The 24,950-nt window shown below is 45.9% G+C and overlaps 9 protein-coding genes across 9 annotated transcripts; 3 read left to right on the forward strand and 6 right to left on the reverse strand.

Annotated features, from left to right (window-relative positions):
* Window positions 1-2,206: 2,206 nt before the first annotated feature.
* On the reverse strand, window positions 2,207-3,960 carry BGW36DRAFT_411801 (putative O-methyltransferase). The gene is made up of 4 exons (XM_046219186.1): window positions 3,445-3,960; window positions 2,781-3,369; window positions 2,521-2,702; window positions 2,207-2,454 (listed from the first exon to the last, which is right to left on the reverse strand). The coding sequence occupies exons 1-4, from the start codon at window positions 3,722-3,724 to the stop codon at window positions 2,345-2,347; spliced, it is 1,161 nt and encodes a 386-aa protein (XP_046066181.1). The 5' UTR covers window positions 3,725-3,960; the 3' UTR covers window positions 2,207-2,344.
* Window positions 3,961-5,939: 1,979 nt separating this feature from the next.
* Window positions 5,940-6,692, forward strand: BGW36DRAFT_432867 (uncharacterized protein; the record flags this gene model as incomplete). Its single annotated transcript, XM_046221190.1, has 1 exon — window positions 5,940-6,692. The coding sequence occupies one exon, from the start codon at window positions 5,940-5,942 to the stop codon at window positions 6,690-6,692; it is 753 nt and encodes a 250-aa protein (XP_046066182.1).
* A 122-nt stretch (window positions 6,693-6,814) lies between these two features.
* Window positions 6,815-9,044, reverse strand: BGW36DRAFT_389916 (putative MFS transporter). Its single transcript, XM_046217407.1, has 4 exons — window positions 8,715-9,044; window positions 8,502-8,664; window positions 7,390-8,451; window positions 6,815-7,334 (listed from the first exon to the last, which is right to left on the reverse strand). Exons 1-4 carry the CDS (start codon window positions 8,887-8,889, stop codon window positions 7,034-7,036), a joined length of 1,701 nt encoding a protein of 566 aa, XP_046066183.1. The 5' UTR covers window positions 8,890-9,044; the 3' UTR covers window positions 6,815-7,033.
* A 760-nt stretch (window positions 9,045-9,804) lies between these two features.
* Window positions 9,805-11,763, reverse strand: BGW36DRAFT_266682 (uncharacterized protein; the record flags this gene model as incomplete). Its single annotated transcript, XM_046210129.1, has 1 exon — window positions 9,805-11,763. A coding segment is annotated over one exon (1,959 nt), but the record flags the coding sequence as incomplete, so codon positions are not given.
* A 1,545-nt stretch (window positions 11,764-13,308) lies between these two features.
* BGW36DRAFT_389924 (uncharacterized protein) lies at window positions 13,309-15,002 on the reverse strand. Its single transcript, XM_046217408.1, has 2 exons — window positions 13,563-15,002; window positions 13,309-13,501 (listed from the first exon to the last, which is right to left on the reverse strand). The coding sequence occupies exon 1, from the start codon at window positions 14,759-14,761 to the stop codon at window positions 13,646-13,648; it is 1,116 nt and encodes a 371-aa protein (XP_046066185.1). The 5' UTR covers window positions 14,762-15,002; the 3' UTR covers window positions 13,309-13,501; window positions 13,563-13,645.
* Window positions 15,003-15,031: 29 nt separating this feature from the next.
* On the reverse strand, window positions 15,032-16,356 carry BGW36DRAFT_389926 (uncharacterized protein). The gene is made up of 2 exons (XM_046217409.1): window positions 15,358-16,356; window positions 15,032-15,310 (listed from the first exon to the last, which is right to left on the reverse strand). Exons 1-2 carry the CDS (start codon window positions 16,138-16,140, stop codon window positions 15,131-15,133), a joined length of 963 nt encoding a protein of 320 aa, XP_046066186.1. The 5' UTR covers window positions 16,141-16,356; the 3' UTR covers window positions 15,032-15,130.
* A 2,006-nt stretch (window positions 16,357-18,362) lies between these two features.
* BGW36DRAFT_389928 (uncharacterized protein) lies at window positions 18,363-19,277 on the reverse strand (the record flags this gene model as incomplete). The annotated part of the gene is made up of 2 exons (XM_046217410.1): window positions 18,556-19,277; window positions 18,363-18,507 (listed from the first exon to the last, which is right to left on the reverse strand). Coding segments are annotated over exons 1-2 (313 nt in total), but the record flags the coding sequence as incomplete, so codon positions are not given.
* A 1,444-nt stretch (window positions 19,278-20,721) lies between these two features.
* Window positions 20,722-22,348, forward strand: BGW36DRAFT_64681 (acyl transferase/acyl hydrolase/lysophospholipase). Its single transcript, XM_046222487.1, has 3 exons — window positions 20,722-21,284; window positions 21,333-21,569; window positions 21,630-22,348. Exons 1-3 carry the CDS (start codon window positions 21,124-21,126, stop codon window positions 22,222-22,224), a joined length of 993 nt encoding a protein of 330 aa, XP_046066188.1. The 5' UTR covers window positions 20,722-21,123; the 3' UTR covers window positions 22,225-22,348.
* A 40-nt stretch (window positions 22,349-22,388) lies between these two features.
* Window positions 22,389-24,615, forward strand: BGW36DRAFT_307105 (uncharacterized protein; the record flags this gene model as incomplete). Its single annotated transcript, XM_046212212.1, has 2 exons — window positions 22,389-24,398; window positions 24,505-24,615. The coding sequence occupies 2 exons, from the start codon at window positions 22,389-22,391 to the stop codon at window positions 24,613-24,615; spliced, it is 2,121 nt and encodes a 706-aa protein (XP_046066189.1).
* Between the last annotated feature and the right edge of the window lie 335 nt (window positions 24,616-24,950).

Consider the following 24,950-nt stretch of genomic DNA (forward strand, 5'->3'; position numbering starts at 1 on the left):
TTATCCCTTTGATTCTTAGAACAAAATAAACTTCATACAACTAGTCGTGCTACATATCTCGCTAATCGATGCTGAGCAGCACCTGTCGTCAACACCCAAGTGTTGAACTACCTCATGTTTTCGTGAACGCAACATCCGTAACTCAGTAGAGCATCTATGGTCCGAATATTGCCTCTAATCTTTATTTATATGAGTATCGCTTTGTTTTGAATCGCTTCCAGCTAAAATTTACCTTCTTCATTATTTATTACTCTAAGCTGCCTCTCTCGCTCCTCGAGGGTAGGAAAGATCCCAGAGATATTAGGATGCTTAGCGTAATAAGTTGAGTGCTTGATTTCGCAAACCATTTGATGTTCCTTTGACTTATGTGTCTCACAAAAAAACCTAGCGCAAAGAAGGCACCTTTCCGTCTTCATAGAATTTTGGTCATGAAGCAGGTTCTGATGCTATGCCGGTTTTCTCAAAGCCATATGTTCACAAACGGAGCAAATGTTCATGATGGCGGATAATTGTAAAGTGAAGGTGCTATGGTGGTTGATTGTGGGTTGTTGTCGCGCAGATAGCTACAGGACTCTGTTAGATTGGTGACATAAACCTTGGCCAGAAATCTATGTGGCAGTATGCACTATATTTGGAGAGTATTAATACAAATCAAAGAGTGATACCTTTCAGCCCATAGAAGCGTGCCATCTGGCTTAGGTGGGGACCCTTAGAAAGGCTCATTCAAAACGAAACACGGCCTCTCTAATAGTGCCCAGCTACTTTTTCAGCGAGATACATTATTACAAGACTTGGGCGTCATGTGTGATCTGTCATGTAACTTAAAGCCGCTCTGTGTAACACAAGCAAGGTTATTTGGTAGCAAGAATGTCGATAGGGCGATATAATACTCCTAAGAGTAGTACAAGGCGAGAATTCTCCCTTATCGGTGAATGCTGTCCACAGGTTGTCAGAACATGATGAGGGGTGACTGTGCCGCATCACGGCTTCGAGCCTAGTGCCTCGCTTGAAACATTGAGGCTACCATTAAGAACACAACACATAATTGAAATGTTTAATTCATTACAGTAATCCTGCTAATGTGACATGAGTCTCATATAAAGTATATAGCATTAAATGGCCCTTTTATGGGCTTTTGACTTTTGCACCGAATTTTAGGGATCCACATATATCCTCATTGCCTCACAGGTTCTACTTACTTATCCACTTGTTTATAAGTGATTTATATGTATATAATAATAAGAGAATTCATGATAGACACACTTAGCCAGAGAGAATGGCACCGTTCTCCACTAATGCTACTACATCCAAGCATGCTTATAGTTCCATTAATGGGCCTTGGTTCTAATATCATTCCTATTCGATCAACCATACAACCGGCCTTTTGTACCTCCATGACGTCAGTACCATTTGCTGGCGTTCTTAAGCCAATCCGACCGACTCTACCCTCGGAATTTTCGCCCACATATTGTTGAAGGTCCTGGCTTGACGGTTTCGCTGCCAGATTCGTTGTGTAGCCCTGCACAATAGAGAGGCCGGTGGGATGCAAACACATCCATAGTAAGACTGTTCAAGCTCCTATATCAAGTCAACAATATTACTCATACCATACAGATAACTGTCAAATACTTCAAAGCAGACATTCTTGCCAAGATCCGAGCCCACAAACTTGTCAAGGATGATTGGTTTCGTTCTTGGTTCCATTTCCATCCCAATGTCGAGTCGCGTAAGGTTGGCACACTGCACACTCCATTGTGGGTTGCTTGATTCTTCTGTGATCGAATGAGTGCCGTAAAATAAGTCGTTCCCATTATGACGAACAAAAAGCTTTCTAGTGCATCCCAACTGTCGCATAAATCTCACTCGGCACGGTTTAAAGCCTCCGCGTGCTTTGGTCCATATTGTGTTATATCTAGAAGGATAAGCCACGAATCTGTTTCCAGTATTTCGACTAAGACAGCAAGAATTCCTGCAGCATATTGTAACTGCGATACGTGGACTCTTTGACAGTCCCGGTCTTGAAATGTGGGAATTACGTGACATAATCCATTCCGTATGTCCAAGACTTGTTCCGGTGCAAATGTTGAACGAGCCGCAAAGAGCAATAAGACTTGCTCCTATCTTCCAGCCAATTTCAGTGTCCAAAGCCCCAAGGAGATACCAGAGCCTAGAATATAGACATAGCACGAATACCAACAACCTGATTATGTAAATACTTCAAATTATATTATGATGTTGCAGGAAAATACATAATAACCCTAACCTTAAGATTGTAATAAACGCCTCTCCACGCTTATTTTTATTTTGAAGTATCTCCAGTTTAGGGAAGTAAAGAAATAACCGTCTACACGAGCTCCGCTTCAATGACTGACTCTGCTGCTAGTTCTTTGTTGTAGATGCGATTGATTTTAAAACCGGTCGATTCTAGAAGGGCGGTCCACTGGGCTGCAGTTCCTATCTAAATTGTCAGAATCATATATCCACAACTCTAATGTTAGTAAAATGAAAAGTATAGCTTGCTTTCCATGCCAGAAGCCATCATCATGACAATATCAGCGGAGTTTCCAATCTCTTTGGGATCGTTCGGGTCAAGAACGACTTCATGAAGAAGCAATTTGCTATAGCCCTTCCGCATCCCCAATTTCAGGTTTTCAAGGATTCTTTTGCAGTCCGAATCCGGCCAGTCGTGAAGAACAAAGTGCCTACAATGAAAATGGTCAATATAATATACTTTGTCCTGTAGCTAAGTAGCAAAATCCAACACTATGGGTGCTTCTCACATGTAGTATGCGGTGGCTCCTTTAATAGGCTGAGGAGTGAAAAAGTCATGATCCATTTTCTTAATTGTAGGGTCTAGGTCTCCCGCCTCCTCAATCACCACTGGCTGGTCTTGAAGGATCAGAGAACCGGGCTTCAGATCCTTGCCGTGCACCTTCGCAAAAGAAGTGAGATCATGGCCGATACTACCGCCGCAGTCAACTAGTACGGCAGTATCGTCCTGGATACTATTTATAAGTTCACCAGTTGGGTATATATCTGAGAGGGAAGGTCTGTTCATGGCATAGGTCTGCATGACAGTTCCAACGACCTTTTCGGTCTCAGGGTTCGCCTTGAGCCAATCCCATACGGTTTTACCAGTCCAATAGCGAAATAGCCCATTTACATGATCAGTGGGGTTCTGAAACCCGGTGCTTTGGACAAAACTGGGAAGAGAACGAAGCGCTGGACCCTGCATGTCAATGTATAAACTGACGGTACTGGGGATTTGGGGCCCTTCTGCTAAGGCTGCAGTAAATGGGGTTAGGCCAAATACACCTGGCCTGACGACTTCAAGCATATGCGCGCCAGCTAGCTGCCAGATAACACGGGCTTTATATTGCGTAATTTGAAAAGTAAGCAGAAAAGAAATAGAATAAGATTTTAGTGTTCCATAGAGAGACTCACACAACAAAGTATGATCACAGGTAACCAATTTTGAGAGCTCCTCGATCGACTTCGGGGAGCCTCCAGCAGCAGCCCATTTCTTCCAGATATCAAGCTTGTTAGTGATTTCCAAGGAGGCCATGCGAGCAGGTTCTATCCATGACTGGCGATAAGCTGTTTCCCAAGGGGATTCAATACGGCTAAGAAGAGCGCGAGCTTCAGCGACTGCGAATTCGCGGTCGGCGTTAGAAGTAAAGGAGTTTCTGGTGATTGCACGTAACTGAGATGGAATATCCGCCATTGTGCTCTAGCATACGACAAGCCGATTGAATGGTTGTTTATCAGAATGAGGTAATGTATCTAGGTTTTTGTAGGGGAACAAATTAGATAATGTGCTGAAATTAAAAATAACGTAACCTTTTTGCTGATGGAGATGAATTTGAATAAACCTGTGACGGAGTACGAATCAATACTTCAATGTCGAGAATATTGAAAAGAAGAAGGTGAGATATATAAGTAGAGTGTGCTGACAGAAACATTCGTAACCTATTATAATATGCTGTTCGACTGTACAACTTTTATTATTTGATCCGGGACTGGATAAGCACAGCCCCCCTCCGTAGTTGTTCCTTGGTGAGATTTCCTTAGTGGGACTTAGCTTCATCTTGAATAAATAATTTTGCGTCCATCTAACAAAGAATTTATTTTTACCCTTCACTAAGGAAGAGCCTAATTAAATACCAACATAACAATGCAAATAGAGTCGATTAAGAATGGCCCAGACTCTACCGCTTCTTCAAGGCCCTGCAGAACAGCCTCCTCCAGGAGTGACCTCTAGTTCTTTAATTAATTTTTGACTCGCATAATAAGCTGACTGCAATAATTGCAACTGCGGCTGTGTGTATATCTATAGCTTCTCTATTTTTTTATTCGACCCTATACTAGAATTGTTATCCTTAGCGGTTTGCATTTCATGATTGTAAGCTTTAGCACTGTTCTCTCTTTGCTAAGTAATAATAACGAAACTATTAGCGTTTACTATTATTGGATGTGTAAGGAAACCTGCCTTCCCAATCAGACTGTACGTTGCCTATATTCAAAGGGATCTGTTATGGGCCACATGACCATTGCAAATTTTTTGTGCATATTTGCCCTGGTATTGATAACTGGAATTTACGGCTGAAAGACTTAATTGGAGTATCATACGTAAGTATATTCCTATGAGAACCTCAATATGTGCTTCAAGCAAGTATTTGGCTGACCTACTTAGTATTTTCACGTTGGCTCAATATTGTACGGGATTGCGGTGTTGTCTTCATCAAAGCAGCAATCATACTGCAATTCATCGTAATTTTTGCATACGAACTGTCGAGCCGTATAATGGACTGGCTCTGACACTTATTAATCTGGGTGAATTTTATTTTTTGTCTCGTCAGCACTTTCCTGCTTATCTTTTCATGCCACCCTATGGTTAAAGCGTGGGACCCACTGATTATTTATGGTTCCTGTCCCATCAACAGCTTACTGCTCAATGTTGTCGAGATTGCTTTTAACTCAGTCTCGGATATTGTCATTATAATTCTCCCACAGATGAGCATTTGGAGGCTGCAGATGAGTAACAGCAAAATAATTGCCGTCTCAGTTCTATTTATTATAATTGGCATATTGTGAGTCGTTCAACCAGATCATCCCTCTTTGGTCTGAACCTCGATTCTCATAAATTATTTCCTAGTGCCTGTGCTACGTCCTTCCTTCACCTGACATACACGATGATAATACTTCGAAAGACGTCAAATCTCATATACCTTGTTTTTTATCTGGATTACGGTCTATGTGATCTAGCCCTAAGGCTCTAATGCAGGCAATTCGATTAAAAAATATTCAAATAGAAAGGATTTAAGCTATGCAACAAATGTTGCAGTTTACCAGCAATACCTCTCATAAACAATTAACCCGATATTGATCTTTTCCGTGGTTTCGGGTGTTTTGGCAAAAGTCAATTTAGTGTTTGTGTATGCACGTGTTTGCTAAAATAAATTGAAACTCTTTCATAACCGTATGTCATATAATTTTCGCCCATTTAATGGTTTTATGCTATTAAAATGTCTTATGGGAACCCTGTTTGATCAAAACTTAGCCCATGATTACTCCGCCAAAATTCTCGAAAACTACTCGTACACTCCCTTGTTTGAATACTGATTCATCTCCCAAACTTCATATTGACGGCTTCTACCTATAAGTTCTCTTTAAAGAGACACAGGTCTGAGGTTAAGCCGGGCATCCTTTATTTACCCACCACTATTTCTATGTTTGTTGGACTTGGAGTTCGTTCTCGGGGAGGGCCATCAAAAAGTGGCTATAACCTGACTTCCGGCATATTTAATCAATCCTCTCACCAAATTCTGCTGCTGGTATTTCAACTCATCTAGGGAATATACCTATCCTCAGGACCTCTTCTTCCACAATTTCAAGCCCAATTAACACAGAAAAGACAGCAACACAAACCTATCTTGATCATGAACGATACGACCATAAAGCAAGACCCTGAAATCGACTGTAGGATCGATACAGACAGCGCCGACGAGCACACCCCTCTCATCCCCACGAAAATTGTGCCTCAAAAACTAAGGCAATCCCAGCAGCACTTCCAAGGAGCAATACCTCAACAAGTGGAATTACCGAGACTCACACAACTCGACGAGCCTATCGCGGCGTCCGACCGTCTCAAATATGTCGAGGAAAAGCTGTCCGCCATACACCATGGCTTAGAATACCTCTTCATAGCCCTGAATAGTCCGCAAGCTAGGGTGGAAACGACGCAAAAGGAATCGGATGGTCAGGTCAATAAGGGGATTTCTACGGGGAAGGATTTGAACAGTAGAACGCTGTGGGGAATCAAGGAGTATGATGACAAAGATGTCAATTCCTGCGTTGCCCATAACTTCATATTCAAGGCTGATGTGCAATTTGATGCCAATAAGCTAGGGGACTTGAAACAGGACGTCGTGCAAAACTCTGGAATACTGCCGAAATTCGAAGCGAGGTATGGTATCGCCGCATACGTTATATTGACCAGTGATGTCCCGAGGGAGATACTTGATGTTATCAATCGACGCGCCGACGCGAAAACGCTATTCATTGGGAAATATCAGCCGGAGCAGTGGAGGCAGCGATTGGTTAGTATGGCTGACGGTATTATCAAGGAATGGCTAGAAGGTGACGAGACAGGGTCCCTCTTCCGAGGCGAGGATCCTATCAGAGGCGGCTGATTTTAGTCGGCTTTACGATAAAAATGAATTGGATCCGGAATCTGGTAGCTTTAGGGAAAGTTTGAGGTTTACATAGATTTATGCTTGGGGTTTATCTTTGTGGGTATTGGGGTTACAGTAAGTAGAGATGATAAGGAATGTGATTTGATAATGTTAGCTACTGGTTCTCGGGGACTCCTTTTATCTCGATAAAGGCCTAGAACTCTCAATAAATCAAATGTTATCAGTTTAAATATATTATGTCTATTAGAAAACTCACAGGCACAGCCAGCCCTATCAATTACCACCTATTATTCTCAAGCCACACCCAACCCCAAACTCTCATGCAAACTAACGCTACATCAGTAATCCTCCTCCTCCTCCTCTTCCTGAACCTCCTCAAGCAACCGCTGCGTCTCATCTTCCGTCTCCCGCTCCTGCAACCTCCTACTCTGCCTCTGCACAAACCCGACAAGAACCGATCCAACGACAAACCCAAGACTAACAAGAGCAATATTAATAGGAATCGGGTTCCCACCCAAAACACCTTGACTCAAAGCATCCATGGCCGTTTGCGATAAATTGACGATGCCAGAAATACATATAATTGCTCCGTAGACGCGTCCGAAGGTTGCGAAGCCGAAGACTTTGGTGGCGTAGTCACTGCAAAAAGCATGTTAGTAGTTTACAAAATCGGGACAGAGGGGGGGCTACATACGACATCGCAGAGTAGTATAATGGGCGTAGAAGAACGAATAATGTGACTGTTACGTATCCAGCCCACAGGAATGGCAAGCAGTTGAGGATCCCCGTAACAGTGGTGAGGAAAACAATCAAGGAAAGCATTTTCGGCACACTCAGATTATCGAGTAAAATTCCAATAAACGGCGTTGATGCCACCCCGCCAATCGGTAACGCGAAATCAAAGAAATTGTTGATTGCGTCGGCATGAGGTTCAGAGTCTAGCATATATACATACTGATCGCGAATTGTGGCGATGAAGTAGTTCATGCGCAGCATTTGCAATACAGTAAGCAGCGTTATGAGGATAAACCATGGCGACATGAATTGCTTTCTAGCGGGTTCCCCGTGCAGAACGCCCCAGACTCGCGACGTCACATGGCGCTCCTCTTCCTGCTCTTCGCGCTGGTGTCGTTGGTCGCTGTCGCCGAGGACGTTGTCGATGTTTTGTAACTTGGCCTTGCGTTTTCGGCGTCGCTCGGCGCGTAAATGTTCCACCTCGTTGTCGTCGGATATGTCGCCGTCGGAGTCGTGGAAGTCTCGCGAGGAGTCGCGTGCTGCTTCGATTTTTTCCTCGAGTTGAAAGGTAGTTTTGTAAGGTTTAGAGGGTAAAAGGAATGCTTGGGCTAGGAAAATGAGCAGCGGCACGATCAAATAGTATAGAAAGAAACGCGCCGGTTTCAAGGCATGGTTTGATGATTCGTATGCAAGGCGATAGAACAGAAACACAGCGGCTGAAGCATCAAAAGCACCAGTAACCAGCGCAACGATAGCCCCAGAATGCTTTGGGAAGGCGTTAGCGATTTGAAAAGCTGGCACAAAGATGAATGTACCGCCCAGCGATAAGAAGAAGTTTCCAATCACGTAGCCATCGAAATCGGGAAATCTGAAGGCTAGATGCATGAGCAAACTGCCGGTAGCGAGACATAAACAGCCCGTGAAGGTACAGATCTGCGGACCATATCGGTCAAGAAGGGTTCCTATCGGCAGGGCAGAGATGTTGGCAGTAGTTGAGGCGACTGTAAAGAAGATGTTGAGTCTGTACTTATCAGTAAAACCGCTAGTGAGATAGTATCTGTAGACACGTACTGTAATTCCTGCTTAAAGCACACATCCACACCATCTTCCAGGTCATCCTTATCGCAGAGCCACTCATAAACACCCTCCGCTAACAACACTGGCTTGAGTGCAGCAAACCCAAAAACAATTCCTGACGCGAGCCAACAAGCCAGAATTGTGGCAGCTACCTGGGCTGGTACATCGTCAGTCAAAAGAACATGCTAAAACTGAGACATGAACCACCTATTCTCTTCGCCACAGAAACCTTGTAAGCGCCAACACTGGGCTGCGTGGCCTCTTCGTCCGATTTGGGAAATGCATCATAACTCAATATTCGCCGCACCGATTTTCTAGATGGGGACACGGGCCTATAGCGGTCGACGCCTTCAATAGACGACACATGTTGAATGAGCGACATTGGCTAGGATAAAGAGGTCTACGAGTCTCGTTACTCTTACTCCCATCAATTGGAAGTGGAGGAGAGGGGAATGAGTCGGGGTGGTAGTCACGTGCGTCGGTATATACTAACGAATTTCACCCGCAAGCGGCCAATTTAGGCCCTCAATATTTCTCCACTTATATTAGAAATATAGCCTAAAATTAATATTATGATTATTATTTATCATAAGAACACATTTCAACATTAATAAGATTAACTTAAAAATTATTGTTATTTTAAAATTACGCTGTAATTTTATATATTTTTAATACTCTTTATTATGTTTTCCTTTCGCGGGTGAAATGGTAACTCGTTTATTATTTCTCGAACCTTAATGCCAAGAAACACTAAATTAGGCCGTTTATTACCTGTCATGGCTCGATAGCCGCCACCTTAGGCCCCACTTTCCTAAGCCACATCCAAGTCCATGTTTTCGAGATTTTGTCTTTCAATTATTTCGCCTCTATTTTGCCTGTGTTTACTACATTGATAACAAGTAGGCTGCTGGACGGTACATATCTGCTCTAAATATGTAGCTTGCCTTCATACAAACTAGACGTGAGCTTGAAACAAGATCCTGAGCAATGGACCATGGAGCTTACAGTAGTATCTTGCCAGGGATAATAAAGCTCAAGAGGTCGACTTTCCGTAACAAGATTATGGTTGCCTTCTAGATGAATTTTCCGATTTGAGCGCTAAAAAATATCAAACTTTATTAAGATTGCGTGAATGGCAAGGTAGATCTTAGGTAGCAGCTATACTTGCTACCTTTTATCACCTTGTATATTATTAGTATCACTCAAGTCTCTCTTTCGCTTCGACTCCAATAGCTACGCGCCCATTCGGCCAATATCGAAGGGCACTATGGGGCGCTGGCTGGTCCTTTCCCCAACGTTTCTTTACCTCCCCATCCTTCTCCTTACACGCTTGATCCAAAAGCGGAAGCACATCCTCCGACACAACCTGCGCGACAGACTGCCAGCTATTCCCAATCATCGAATTCCTAGTATTAATCACAAACAGCACCGTAATAAACGCAAGTATAATAGAATGCGCCACGATGATCGATACACCGATAACAAACCCGTCCCACCGGACTGGAATCAAAGCGGTGGACGAAAACGAGGTTAATGCCGACGCTGTGGGGTCCTCCCGCATCAGGTGTTCGTAGTATGCTGTTTGGGTTCCTCGTGTTATTAGTGCTTGAAGGGCGAGAGCGGGACTGTTTGTATCGTATAGAACATCTTTGAATATGTCGGTATGAGTTCGGTCTGCCGTGCTAGTGTCCGCTGTGTTTGTTTCCGAGAGGAGAATGCCCAGGTTCGCGGGTGGAAAGTCCGGCGACGCAACAGCTTGCTGTGCTGGTGGGAGGAGGCCGAGGAATGTAGTTGTGAAGTGGAAATAAGTGTCGAAGGCGTTGAAGTCGTTTTCGATGGCATCAATTCCCATGTCAAAGTCTTCCCACTCCGACTTGGGATTAAGTGCAAGTACACCGCGATTATTCAGGCTATCCGGTGTTAAGGATGCACCAAGCTGCCGTCGGACTGACTCAGTATCGAAACTATTGCTATTGCGGTCCCAAGATAGGTGAGGCTCAGAGTTTTGCCACGAACTAGCCATGTCAACGGTGAATGTCTTGGAAACGAGGTTGGTGAAGCATGAGGAGACGCGGAGGACTGCGGTGTTTGAGTCGTTCATGATTATTGACCAAGGGCCGTCTTTGTGAATAGTAGTCACTTTGTATGGCGTTGTGATGTTTTCGAGGTTCCGTGCCATCATTGCTTTTCCGTCAAGGATGTCCAGGACAATGAGCATGGATGAGGCCAGGGGGTTGTTGGAGGCTAATCCGGTCTGGTTAGCTATCCTGTCGTCGGGGTTTATGTTGACCAAAGGGTCCTCGAGTTGGATGGTGAAACTCTGTGCCAGACGAGGATAGCAAAGACTTGACATGCCGTATGTCGTGTTTTCAGGCGGGTATGGCAGGGCGCAGGTGAACTTGATGGGCCTTTGTGTCTCGATATTTTGCAGCATTGGATATGATTCATTTTCCAGGGTCATCTGCCCAAACAGACGCGGAGGGAATGTCGAATTTAGACGCAAATCAATGAATGATGGGGAAACGCAGACCACTCGCTGATCCATAACCTCCGCTGGCCCTTGGAATCTTCGGAGACTTGTTCGCTGTGCCTCATCTTTGAAGGGAATAAAAGCTCGATAGGTATGCCCTGTATCATGGAAGTTAGGTCCCTGCGAGAAAGACTCGGCGAGCTCGCCAAATGTCCAACTTGATGGTGGAGGAATTCTCCACCAAGCAGCCTCTACAAAGCCAAGGGAACTGAAGATGTCAACTTCAGTCAAATTATTGCTGTTAAGAAAATTGCTGTCCATAAAGTCCGAGATAAGAATCGTAGAGAGAAACTGGGAAGCGACAGCCACCAAGACCTCAACAACGACAAGCGTCGAAATCAAAAGCGAGAAAGACCGCTTCGGCTGCGCTAGTATGCCCTTTGTAAGCAAAAGACTGGTCGGACTGACACTAACAGCCCTAATAATCGAGTAGAATGGCGCATAGAATAATGGTGTCCCAATCCTCTCCAGTATAATACTACTAACCATCGCAGTAATCAGACTAGCCTGGAGAGTCACTATTGACCTTGTAACTGCTGTGCAAACTGTGACGAGCCTCGAGGTCCAATTTGCGTGCACTATCCGGATCCAAAAATTATTTGGCACGCCTCCTGATATCGCCGTCATTGATTCTCTCCATATCAGTCCTAATAGAAACCATGGGATGAATAGGAAACTGGAACCCAGCAACAAGATTAGAACGCTGGGGGTGCCAATCCGCTCCCATGCGTTTCTTGTCTTTTGTTCTGCAGGAGGTTTTGGCCATTCGTTCTGGGTCTCTTCGGTGTCACCGTACGTTGTAGTATTTAAAGTGGCTAGTGGGACATAATCCCCGGCCCTGGTAGATATCATGGCTTCAGGGGAGAGAATCAGTTACCTTTGGATAATCAGAGGCCCAGAGCCCCTTTTGAATTTCTCATCGCCATTAGTTAGCGCCTGGGAATTTGTAGCCAAGAACGGCCAGCCATTTTTGTCCAAGGCGAACCGTCCGTCCACCAATCAGTATGCTTATTGTTTCCTGAGTAGGATGAAGAATTCAGCCTCTCGCGCGAACCAACGAGGTAGGATTTTAGCCGTTTTTGCCATACTAGCTAGACCAATGACACGAAGAAAAAAAAAGACAAGGCTGACTCTCGTCCTCGCTGCTTTCCCTTTGTTGCTCAGTCCCAATTCGTAGAAATAATCCAGCAAAACAGGTAGGAACAAAGGCAAGGAGATTTTCTCGACGAGAGAAGAGAATACCTACCGAGCAAAGACTACTCGCGCCAGTGTGGCAAGTGGGCAAGCAGCGGGAGATCAGGATCGCGCGACGCTCACCCTGATCGTGCTCGATGCCTTCCCGCTGGAACTAGTTTCAGAATTCCCCACTAAATGCCAGGTGAAGTGTATTAATTGGCTCTCAAAATATGTGTGCATAGCCTCATTTAATGAACACTTAAGCCTCACGAGTCATGTTGAAGCTGCAGGCAAGATTGGATTTCCATGGAGGCCACCCTTGGCAGGACACTTGGCAGCTAAACAGAATTATCTAGTTTGTTCATAAGCCAGGGCCATATTTACCTGCACCCCTCTTTTCAAACCCGTCAGGCATCGTGACCTCAGCGTTGGCGGTACAATACGGTACAGGACAGGTCAGGTCATCCAATAAAAGGGAGATGCGAGCCTTGAATCTCAATGTATCGGGAACATTTGCATAAACCAGCATCAATTCGGTATTCAACGACGAGGATCTGGATTGTTTATTGGGACTCGCAAGGCTAGAATCAGAATTTGCCAAATAAGTTCGCGGGACAAGGTAGTTTCTTCGAACTGTTGCTGGCCAATAGGCTTTCTAGCATACGAACCCAGTCACTCCGTGTGGATGTTGATGTGGCTCAGATAGTACATATTGTTGTTACGATGCCGATCAGAATAGATACCCATGGGCGCTTTGTCTCTGACCTCCACAACCTCAGCACCGCCTTTCCGTTTAGAATTTGTCTATCGGCCCCACCTACAGCACTTTCAATAACACTTATAGATGTATTATGCCTACCAATACATCCACCAATCACAACACCACATTAATCGCGTATACCAAGAGTACAAGTGGTGACACCTGTTTCCAGAAGCCCTATAACAGATAACCACCACTTATTTTCTTTCATTATTAGTACTTCGAAGGGTAAATATTCATCTTCAAACTTGTTTCTGGTGGGTTCTGTTGTCGGGGTGTTATGGTGTGATCGTATGATCGCACCCTGCATATACTACAGATTATAAGTACAAAGGCTCGGAACATGCCGGACCGTCTCGCCACCCCCTGTAAATAGTGTCTGAATTTATAGACCGATCTACCAGATGATAAATGAGGGGCACAATAGAGATAAGAATTGATTGAAGTAGCTGGATTATTCGCACAAGAATGGAAATGACTGGAAGGAGAGAGTGTCAAGAATGAATCTTGCATCTTGTACATGTCCGCGTATGTAGTTAAGATCGTGCCAATGTTTTACACATCAAGGTATCAATAATTGAACAAACAGGGGGCCAAAAAAACTCCACGCACTGCACTACACCAAACACCAACACCCAACATTACACCCATCATTGATAGACACAAACACCATCAAACCGCCTCAAGAATGTCGGACACACTGCGAATGGGAAGTTGTTTGCCTCTGCAGGTAGCGACGATGACTCCTTCAAAGCTGGAGTAGCATTCGCTTTCCCCGAATTCCAAGAAGTTTGTAAATTCATATAGCGAGACCATCGGCAGTTCCGTATTCGCATTGAACTGTGTCCAACGGCTCTCTGATCGAATCTCCCACAGCCACGTGCGAACATCGAAGGGTAGTGCATCAACGAATGGCGTACGGCATGCATATCCTCGGTTTAGAAGGGAGACTGTTGCGCTTACGACATGTGAGTAAATAATCGTGCGTCGAACGCTCTCGGCAAACATCCATGCTCGCCACGGCGTCATAGTACTAGGTAACTCTGTAGGCACCTGGGCCCACAACCTGCGCGAGAGAGAGATGATTATCTCATTCAGCCTTTCCATAGACTTAGCATCTATGTTGCCATCGGTCAGTTGGATACATTGCGCCAACACTAGTCCCTGGACACATGCCAGGAGCTCCTCAAAGTTCGCCGCCTTCCTCGCGGCATGTAGCAGCATGATGATTTTCTGCTGGAGTAGCGAATATAACTTTGACCCACTCAAATGGCCATCTGAAAGACACAGGCTGCATATATCACGCATATCTCGAATAGGTTTGGGCATCGACTTGCCGTAAAGACAAGGGTGGATAAACGGTGAATTCCCCTGCGCAAACAGCACGGGGGTCTGCCGCACTATATTCGCAACCATCTGAATAATCTCCGGCGGACGAGGCTTCCTGATTTCGATCTCTAATGTGGCGGGAATTGATAGGGAGTGGTTCTCGTATGGGGGAGACGGGGATTGGGTCGCTCGTAGCACAATAATCTCGTTTCCATTGTTGGGGTTGGAGTTGTTAGTTGCATGGGTCGGCTTGGCGTGAGCTTGCTTGGAGTGGGCTAATTTGACGACTCTGTTCTCTGCGGTCGAGCCAGCCTGGGCTGATAAGGGGATGTTGACGTATTGACAGCGAACGCCCTTCTTGACGCAACGGGAGCACTCTGGAAACAACAGATCGCACCGACGCTTGACCTTAACGCAGCCGTGACAGGACCTGCGGAGACTAGTCCCATTCGACGCCATGACAGCTTGGAATAATCGCAATCACGATGTAAGTTTAGACCGTATTGCAGTTCCACTCTGCAGACTGGTGAGACAGCGGCAACCTCCTGGTGAAGATGTCGAACGGTGGAGAAGGCTGCTGGTAACACGTGATGTCCTTTTTAGGCTAGCGCACGCTATATCTGGCATGGTCTCCACACGGGCCCCACTCTATATTCCGCTAGGCTGTAAATAGTTTAACGTCCACTGGGTTTATACAGCCTCGGTACTTGTTTAATTATTGTTGTTAGAGTTTACCAACGTTGATGCAGAATAATAATAGGCTATGTGATAATTAGATGCAGTATGTACAGAAGTGCATATTATTACAGCAATGTAACAGTCCAATCATCACGCCTCGTAGGGCGGGGGCGGGTCGTTATCTTTGTTCACGGGCGCTGAACTATTTGCATTAGGCCTGCGACGGCTTGACTTGGGACCTGGATCTATCAATTCGTCGTCACTCGATGGCTCATCTTCGCTGGACGATGCATAGTCGGGGCCACTGCTATTCCCCAGTCTCTCGCGAGCCTATCTCTTGTCAGAACATGCCAAAAGCAATGTATACTGATACATACCGCTTCTGCCGCCTTCCACCCTGGTTCTCTCTGGTCAGAAGGAGAAGACGTTGACTGAACAGCCGGCAACTCTACAAGCGACGAATCCATTGGCTTGTGTCTCGGCTTGATGACGACTTCCTCCTTTGCCGTGCGTCCGACGAGATCGCCATTCTTCCATATGCCATACTTCAGCACCATTCCCTGAAAATCCGTCCTTTCAATAATACAATCCATGACATCGCAGTCCGTCAGCTTGGATCGCTCTGCCCGACTCCTCGTAATCGCGACGTTATCCAACTCAGTGCGCTCACAGACCGTGCCGTCAGCGATAAGCGAGTTCTTCACAACACAGTACTCGAGGGTACTTCCGCCGAGAACCACACTATCATCAAGCTCCGACTTCTCTACAAGCTTCGAGCTCATAAATTTCGTGGCCCGCGCCGTACTGCGCTCTATCCTATTCCTTGCGGGGGCCGTGCAGTGCGCCAATTTGCTTCTTTTCACATACGAGTCTTGAATAGTACAATGGTCGAGCTCTGAGCGTTCGATTTGGGAAGCGAGGACATGGGAATTTTGGATGTTGGAGCGGCGCAGCTGAGTTCTTATTTTCCCCTTTTTGGGTAGATCTTCTATCACCGAGTGGGAGACCTCGGATCGCTGAATCCGGTTTTCGGAGCTGAGGTCTTTGAGGGTGCTTTTGCTGAGTGTGGATCGTGATATTTCGGGATAAGACTCCCATTTATCGGGGGTGACTGTGATGTCTGCAAAGGTGCTTTGCCGGGCTTTGGGGATGGATGACATTTTTAGTATGTACGCAATAATAATCGTTAGGTTTAATTGTGTTGTTTTGATTGTGTAGGGTATTGGAGATGTCGTGGATTTATCATATTGCGGGAATATGGATGCCTGAGGGTGCCCCACGTGGGATAGTTCAGCTAGCTTCAGCCACGCGGTCGACTTATTATTAACATCATTATGCCAGCTATTTATATAATTTAAATTGGCTTCGGTTTCTCATTTCTACATTATCGTTGCTGCCAGTACAATATATTCCGTGACAGGACGACCATACCCAGGGAAGGCCAGGATAACCACCAAGCCTCGAGTCCGGTATTTCAAGCCGACCGATACATGAGCTGCCCTTTCATTTCCAGGTGATGCCAGGTCCGAAGGTCCGCGTATAATTATTGAGGAACAGTAATTCCGGGGTAATTGACTGCCAATAGCGGCTCGAATATTCTTTCTTTAAAGTGTTTTCTCATGTCCTGTAGTTAGCCTCTTCTGAAACCGTCCTTCCTGCTCTGCTTAAACGTCGAGATTCTATTCTTTAGACCTCGGGGCATTTCCGATGGATACATGACGCCGTCACCGTCATCAAATGCAGGGCAGGGCTTTCCGGGATATGCCAGACCAACTATCCTCGTCACTATTACCCTCCGTTAAGGAAGGTCTTTTGTAATGGTGAGCCATGAAGGCTTCCCCCCGAATGCCATATATACGCATCTTCGCACAACGGCGCTGAAATACTACCTGCCTGCGGCTTTTCTACGTGAAAATGGTCAAGAAAGAGAAATGGGCTACCGCAAACATGACTCTGCGTGCTGGGAAGCCCAGTTTTTTCCATGGGGTTCACAACTTCACTTGTAACCCGGGTATATGATGGCGTAGATTCGATTGGGGTTGCAGGTTCAAATACGGAATCAGCATACACTTAGAATCCTACCTCCTGAGCTTTGAGAAGCGTATTCTTTACCATTTCCCTACCCGGCGAGTGACTGATGTTCCGATAGAAGTCAAGAATACTCTGTTGCATTGCTGTGTTGCCGGTAGAGTGATGGCGAAATTTTCTCTGCACTAAGCCTGCGTTGGTGCCTGTGGATGTTTCCATGCTTGATACGCTAGCCAGGCCGGAACAGCGCCTATAAAAATACTAAGTACTCCGAAAAAGCCAGATAGGAAAAGACCAAGCAGCCGTGCGACTCTTTCGAAGCTCTGCCTTTGCGTCCATTGCCTAAATCGGCAGTCATAAACGGTGACGAGGCAAGAGTGCGAGTGCTAATGTACCAAAGGTTGTAAATTAATTGAATCATCCACAAGGAGAATCAAGAGACTCATTTGCAGCCGCATCGGCCAATGTTACAAAAAACTATATCGGCAACGACAAAGAAGACAGCACTGAATTTGGTCGGTGAGAATGGCCATAGGGGTATAGTGCAGCTGCTGTTGGAGAAGGAAGCATATATCGAAGTACAGATGGTCGTGGAGGTGAAGAATTGGTTGTTCCTACATGTAAAGATAAGGAAGACAGCACGAAATTTGGCTTATGAGAACGTCGGTTACGAGATAGACCGCTTACTGTTAGATTGGGGAGCGAAGCTTAAGAAGAATATCTGACCACTGAGAGTGTCTATAGTACTGCGGGGCTTCTGTCAGGCATCTAACCCGAAGAGCAAAGTACCGAAGAACAGAGAAGGGTGGTATCACCATCAATCGCAGGAAGCGCAGTGGAAAAAAAATACGCAGAGTGGGCAACGCAGGTGCTGGGTAGCCTTGATATAGGTACTCACTTGCAATTCCTCCTCTCTGCTCATTGCCAAAATCATGCAGACAGTCTAAATAATACTGAGCTGGTCACTATGATTGGCTACAGACGCTTTGGCAGTGCTGGATGAGGATATGCTGTTCGATTATGTCCAAGTTGGCGGATTCAAAGCTGTCGCAGAGTTTGATACCATTGAACTGTACTCCAGGTATGAAGGTGGGCGTTGATACAAATAAGCTTGTAGTGAGAAGACACCTCGTATAAATTGGCCGTAAGTGATTGTCCTAGCTAGGATGGTGGCCATGCTCAACCCGAGACGAGCGAGGCTGTAGAGTATGTAACTGGTGCTAGTCTCATGATCGGCAGTTGTCTTCATAAAAAGGGATATATCTGCATCACATATCGCTACGGGTACTGTAGCCGATTTCATTGTATTGGGCATCCTAGCACATATTTAATTTTGCGAAAAAAAGGACACAGCCAGCTATACAGACTCAATATTTTCTACCAACTAAAAAGCGAAAATAATACTAATCAACTCATCGTCCGACCACCCTTCATCGCCTAGTCATAGGACCCAGCTTCTCCCTGCGGTTTACCCATCAAGACTCAAGGACTAGTCTACGGTCAGAGCCTCAACCAAAACTCATCTTCACAATACTTACTTAGCATAGCACCTTCCATCCCCACCACAATACGGATACCCGTTTGGGCAGCAAAAGTTAGGACAGCACCACGGATACGCATCCGAGCAGCACAATGCACTGTTCGGGCAGGGACGCGGCCACGCTGGCGGACAGACATCGGCAGCATCAGCATGCAAGCCCTCCAATACCGATTTTTGATGCCCTTCAATGCTATCTGCGTTCTCGAATTCCGGTCCCTGGTTCACTGCAGGGGTGCCTTCGAATGCGCTGGTGCCGGCGGATTGGACACCACAGCTCGAGGTTAAGAGAACGAACGTGAAAGCGAGGAATTTCATGATTCAGGAGTGAGGTAGTCAGCTTTATTGCTAGGGGAAATGGCTAGACGGGGCTGATAGATGGTTGATAGATTGCTCATACAATATTTCCATCTAAATCTGGGGAAGGGGTGGTTTAAATGCTATTGCCATGTGCGCTGAGACAACATTTTCAGCCTCAATGGGCATCACGAGGTTCCTTCTCCAAAGAGTTCCGATCTGCAATGCTGACCTAACATAGCCATAAAGATCTACATATGGTCCACAATTTATACGAGCGACTATACTCATTAGACGTAGAGCCAAGGCTGAAATCGAGTCCTGCCTCGCCAGATGCAAGTGTCCCGTTACGGTGTTATTTATCGCATCGATAAAACAATCAAAAGGAGTGCATGGTGATCTAAATACATATAAAATAATCTTACAAACTCTATTGGGCATAAATCTAACCAGATTAACGACTTTATTGTATTCAATATGAGTTATTGTACTGTACTATATATTACTAAAGTAACTAAATATACTAGCGTTTCCTTTGCTAGAACTTTTGGTACACTACCTTCGTAGAAAGAGACACAGACCCCATGATTTCAATAATCAATTCTCCAGATTGTATCTCCAAAAATTGTAATATTTCTCTCCAATGGTTAAAGCTGTTACTAGTACAGAGTATGGTTTGGTCTATAAAGTATTTCCCGTCTTTTCAGCTAGCTGCAGCCTGTCACCCCCGCTAACCATCAATTATTTATTTATTTAGTCAATTTTACGAGCTTACCCAGCTGTAAGTTATGAAGGTCTCGTTTTCGAGACTAGCAACACAGAAGATCAGCCTCTCTATATTCCCTATCATCAGAACGATATCCTCTATCAACCAACATCGTCATAGTATACCTACTTCTAGCAAAAGCGCTATTAGATCCATCTTACTGGACATCCTCCTAGGTAAGCCCTTCCATGGGAAGCCGGGTAATGCACCTTTTATCATGGAACTACGCCGCCTACTTTCCCAAAAGCTTGTTGGCTTTTGCTAGCCGATACGAGGTGCCGAGTCGGTCCAATAGTTGATCGAGTGGCTAACCAATTGGGGAGAAACACATTTTATAGCGAGGGGCTTGGATTCCAATATCGAGGAAAATTCCCCATAGAAGAAACAGGATAAGATTGTGATAATCAAGCAAGCAGTTGAACATCATACAGTCATTCTCGAAATCGGGTTGACCCACAAACATATTATGATTGTTTTCTGGCCTCACTGCCAAGGCCATCGTGTGAACATAATTATTAAGCAAGCCATCTTCAATTGAGGGCAAATGTAAATCAAGTTGTCTACTGTAAAACATGAAATGTTTGAGGTTCTGAATCATTGTACATATTTTCCTAACTCGGTCATTAATCTGTATACATACATTGTACTATGTCAATAAGCTTGCTTCTTCGCAATTAAATTCCCGAATAAAGGAACTCCAAATAGTTTAGTGAAATGATCTACAATTAGAGGCGGCAGATTTAAGAGCCATGGTTCCTGTGGAGAGAACCTAGTCTCTTAAAGTCACTGGAAACTGCCTCAATTCCGCCCAATCAGTTAGATAATTAGTCCAGTTCCCCGTACAGAAATCTTACGTAAAGTCCAATCACCCGGACACAGTGCGACAGGTCTCCGTGGACAGTCGTGAACCCCCACAGCATTGCCGATCCTGTGCAACAGAACTCCAGTCTCTACTCTGTGGCAGATGACTATGTGGTATCAGCGTTCTGCCTCTAGTATCCAGGAAATTTTTTTTTCCCGCTCATAACCGTTAATAGATGTTTTTTATTGTCTGACGAGGCATAGAACAGGAGTAGCGTAGAGCCGCGTGTACTGCTCCATGAACCGAGATAGTCTTCGCACGGTGCTCCGTCATCTTAGCAAACTGCCCCATAAAGTTATTTGTCGCTTACGACAAGGCTGTAATGAACAGGTAACTTAATATACTATTTGCAGGCAAACAGTCGAAGTAGATCAGAAAGAGAAGCCCCCGGCGGCTATTTAGCCAATAGGGCATCTCCAGCAATCCGGCCCAGTTCAGGCCTCCGATGCCTTTACACAGCCACGCAGCGATGAGTGCGAAGATTGGCTGTTGCTCAGAGGCGCTGTAATGCATCATGACCAAGCCGAAAGCGCTTAGCTAAATAGCCTGATAGGTGCAATTCCCAGTGCGCCAAATCTCCTTTTCGAAAGGCTTCTTTCGAAATTCACTCCTCCCAACACCTGATTGCGGCTCGATCAAATCGATAGACCAGGATGCTGAACCACGGCGTCCGGCTGCTGGCCCTGGACGGCGGCGGCGTCCGTGGCCTTTCCGCGCTGATGATCCTCCAACAGCTCATGGAGGCCATCAACCCGCACGCGCCGCCAAAGCCGTGCGATTACTTTGACATAATCGGTGGGACAAGCACCGGCGGGTGAGTCGCTGCGGTGGATGGACATTAGTAGCCTTGCTGACTGACCAGGCTGATCGCGATCATGCTCGGCCGGCTGAAGATGAGCATTGACGAGTGTATCGACGCATATCTGAAGCTTTCGGACAGAATATTCCAGAAGAAGCGGCACAGATTGACGATTAAGGGCAAAATCCAAGGGCGATTCGACTCGGAGGAGCTGGAGCGGGCGGTGAAGGAGATCATCACGACGCAGGGCCTGCAGGAGGATACGCTGCTGAAAGACGAACCGGATGCTGCTTGTAAAGTGTGAGTTTGGCTCAGCCCTCTGCGACGTCATACCTGAGCCAAGCTAACGATACTCCACAGGTTCGTATGCGCAACGAGAAAGCAGACTAGGGGCATACAGTGCCTCACGAGCTATCCATCCCCGCGCGGCAACAACGACCTCCTGAACAGCGTTAAGATATGGGAGGCCTGCCGTGCAACAGCGGCAGCGTCGTCCTTCTTCGACCCGATCGAGATCGGCCGATACAAGGAAGAGTTTGTGGACGGAGCAACAGGCGCAAACAATCCAGTGATGGAGCTGTGGAACCAGGCCCAGTTGATGTGGGAACCGGAGCCGGCTGACGGCAAGGTTCAGTGTCTGGTCTCGGTCGGAACAGGTGTCCCATCACTCAATGCCTTTCAAGATGACGCTTTGGGTATTTGGGGAACTTTGAAAGACCTGGCCACCGACACAGAGCAGACTGCCGAGAAGTTCCGACGAGACAAGGCATACTTGGACAACAGCAGTCGCTACTTTCGCTTTAACGTGAGCCGCGGATTGGAAAACGTTGGGCTTGAAGAGTCCACAAAAATAAAAGAGATTGCGTCGGCGACGCGGGAGTACGTTGAGTCACAGGAAGTTTTCAAGCAGATGCAGGCATGTGCGGGCAACCTGGCAGGCCGAGGATGTAAGTAGTTACCTCGAGCTAGAGGGCATTTATGTACCTAACTCGCTCTTCGTAGATGCTGGAGAGTATCAAACAAACAAATGGCGGTCAAAAGCCAATCAGACTGATGTAAGTGACAATGAATGAAGTTAGTCAAGCTTTTATCGACTAATTTTTTAAGCTCCCTTTTAGAATGCTAAGTGATGAAGAAATCCAGTGCTTACGAGCGCTACGGACTGTAGAATATGAGAAATTCAAAAACCGCAATCCTGATCGCCTTGAGAGAACATGCGAGTGGTTTTTGAGGCATGAACGTTTCTACGAATGGCGGGAAAGAAGTTCAGGGCTTCTTTTAGTGTCTGCGGATCCAGGATGTGGAAAATCAGTTCTGGCCAAGTCTTTGATCGATCGAGAAATCAAATCCACCGAATCTCGAACCACTTGCTACTTTTTCTTCAAAGATGACGATAAAGAGCAGAAGAGCTTGACAATCGCATTCTCTTCATTGCTACACCAGCTCTTCTCACAGAAGGAATCACTTATTCAACATGCCATGCAAGACTACACAACAGAGGGTGATAAACTACCAAAAAATTTTCACAAGCTCTGGGGCATCCTTGTTAAAGCCACATCTGACCCAAAAGCTGGAGAAGTGGTCTGTATTCTGGATGCTCTCGATGAATGTCCTGAAGCAGAACGATATCAAATTATTGACACCCTGAGCACATTCTACAGGCAAACTCAGAGTAGCAGTCAACTCAAATTCCTCGTTACCAGCCGCCCTTACTTTGATATTGAAAGGAAATTCGCTAGCCTTATTCGACACTTTCCTACGATCCGCATTCATGGCGAAAGAGAATCGGAAGCTATTAGTCGCGAGATTGATGTTGTTATCAGATCAAAAGTCTCAGAACTTGGACAAGAACTGGAACTTGACTATTCCGAGCAATCAGCACTTCAAGATGAGCTCTTAGCTATGGAGCATCGGACCTACCTCTGGCTGAAACTGTTGGTTGACGTGATCCGCGGCGAAGTCGATCCAACAAAAAAGCGGCTAAAGAGAATTATCAACACACTTCCAGCTACAGTCGATCAAGCATATGAGTCGATCCTGTTGAAAGCCAAGGATCAGAGAAGAGCGCGGAAACTTCTCCATATAATCGTCGCGGCCAGAAGGCCACTCACACTAAAAGAGATGAGCATTGCTCTAGCTATTGAGGACCACAACCGATCGTACGAAGACCTTGACCTTGAAGTTAAAAACGAGGCACGCTTTGCAACAACAATCAGAAATCTTTGTGGCCTCTTTATCAACATCATCGATCAGAAAGTCTATTTGATCCACCAAACCGCGAAAGAGTTTCTTGTTGCGAAGGATCAGGCGCTTCTCGGCAGCTGGAAACATTCCCTCAGCCCGATGGAATCCGAGTTTCTCATGGCCAGAATCTGCATCACCTATCTTATGCTTAGAATCTTCGGGGACAATTTCCAGGACGACACGGCACACGACAGGGATGCTATCAAGCAGTATGGCTACCTTGAATATGCTGCTAGTTTCTGGGCTACCCACTACAAAGAAGCGCAGAGTAGAAAGTCTGACGAAACATTACAATTAGTTTTCACACTCTGCGACAGTCGATCCCGGCGGTTCCAAATTTGGTTCAACATATACTGGAATACGGCTCACCCATATGAATCAGCTCCACAGCTAAACAATATTAGTGTGGCATCGTATTTTGGCTATGATGATATCGTCAAGCAGCTGCTCGATGCTGGGGCCGATATCGAGTCAAAGGATAGTAGATATGATCGGACGCCTTTGGTATGGGCCTCTATGAAGGGGCACGAGGCTATCGTCAAGCAGCTGCTTGAAGCCGGTGCTAATGTCGAGTCAAAAGATAGTAAATATGGTCGGACGCCTCTGTTGTGGGCCACTATGAATGGGCACAAGGCTATCGTCAAGCAGCTGCTTGAAGCAGGTGCTAATGTCGAGTCAAAAGATAGTAAATATGGTCGGACGCCTCTGTTGTGGGCCACTATGAATGGGCACAAGGCTATCGTCAAGCAGCTACTTGAGGCTGGGGCTAATGTTGAGTCAGGGGATAGTATAGGTCGTCGGACGCCTCTGGAATGGGCCGCTGAGAAAGGGTACGAGGCTATCGTTATGCAGCTGCTCAAGGCCGGGGCCGAAGTTAAGTCGAAGGTTTATTGGTGGAACACACTCGCGGCCTCTGGCGCAGGCCGCCATAAACGGGCACGAGTCTATCGTCGAGTAACTACTCGAGACCGGGGCTAACGTTGGGTCGAAGGACATTTTGGGTCGGGCACCGTTGTCATGGGACGCTGAGAAAGGGTACGAGGCCGTCGTCGAGCAGCTGCTCGAGGCCGAGGATAATAGTAGTGGACAACGTCATCATTGAATGCTTAACCACCTTCCCACCCTCCTTCTATCGCATTTATCATATCTTTATAGACTTAGAATGGAGTGACTTCAGATGCCTAAACCGTGGATTTGTCTCCCGATGGGGTGCGTCTCTCGACTCAAGGGCGGAGGTTAGACAATATGCTCAAAACCAAGAGATAGAACGCGCTCTGACATCGCTAGTTGCTCTAAAGCATAAATTCAGGACGGTAGTAGGCAAAACCCAACATTACTTCAAACTTTAATAAGTAGGAGTTAACACAGAGGAGGAAATGAACCTAATCTTGGCTACTGCTATTTTAATCTCAGCTCGATTCTTGGGGGTAGTATTAA

Source organism: Talaromyces proteolyticus, assembly GCF_021365285.1.
Source record: "Talaromyces proteolyticus strain PMI_201 chromosome Unknown BGW36scaffold_14, whole genome shotgun sequence".
NCBI classification, from domain to species: Eukaryota; Fungi; Ascomycota; class Eurotiomycetes; order Eurotiales; family Trichocomaceae; genus Talaromyces; species Talaromyces proteolyticus.

What these genes read in the sequence shown, in the direction of transcription:
- BGW36DRAFT_411801 (XM_046219186.1), bottom strand. Translation starts at nt 3,724, where the DNA reads ATGGCGGATATTCCATCTCAGTTACGTGCAATCACCAGAAACTCCTTT. An exon ending in CTGTGATCATACTTTGTTGT is followed by an intron (nt 3,370 to 3,444) that starts GTGAGTCTCTCT and finishes CGCAATATAAAG; the next exon opens with CCCGTGTTATCTGGCAGCTA. An exon ending in GGAGCCACCGCATACTACAT is followed by an intron (nt 2,703 to 2,780) that starts GTGAGAAGCACC and finishes TTTTCATTGTAG; the next exon opens with GCACTTTGTTCTTCACGACT.
- BGW36DRAFT_389916 (XM_046217407.1), bottom strand. Translation starts at nt 8,889, where the DNA reads ATGTCGCTCATTCAACATGTGTCGTCTATTGAAGGCGTCGACCGCTAT. An exon ending in TGCTTTAAGCAGGAATTACA is followed by an intron (nt 8,452 to 8,501) that starts GTACGTGTCTAC and finishes TGATAAGTACAG; the next exon opens with ACTCAACATCTTCTTTACAG. An exon ending in TTATACTACTCTGCGATGTC is followed by an intron (nt 7,335 to 7,389) that starts GTATGTAGCCCC and finishes TGCTTTTTGCAG; the next exon opens with TGACTACGCCACCAAAGTCT.
- BGW36DRAFT_389924 (XM_046217408.1), bottom strand. Translation starts at nt 14,761, where the DNA reads ATGGCGTCGAATGGGACTAGTCTCCGCAGGTCCTGTCACGGCTGCGTT.
- BGW36DRAFT_389926 (XM_046217409.1), bottom strand. Translation starts at nt 16,140, where the DNA reads ATGTCATCCATCCCCAAAGCCCGGCAAAGCACCTTTGCAGACATCACA. An exon ending in GGTGGAAGGCGGCAGAAGCG is followed by an intron (nt 15,311 to 15,357) that starts GTATGTATCAGT and finishes GACAAGAGATAG; the next exon opens with GCTCGCGAGAGACTGGGGAA.
- BGW36DRAFT_64681 (XM_046222487.1), top strand. Translation starts at nt 21,124, where the DNA reads ATGCTGAACCACGGCGTCCGGCTGCTGGCCCTGGACGGCGGCGGCGTC. An exon ending in GGTGGGACAAGCACCGGCGG is followed by an intron (nt 21,285 to 21,332) that starts GTGAGTCGCTGC and finishes CTGACTGACCAG; the next exon opens with GCTGATCGCGATCATGCTCG. An exon ending in CCGGATGCTGCTTGTAAAGT is followed by an intron (nt 21,570 to 21,629) that starts GTGAGTTTGGCT and finishes GATACTCCACAG; the next exon opens with GTTCGTATGCGCAACGAGAA.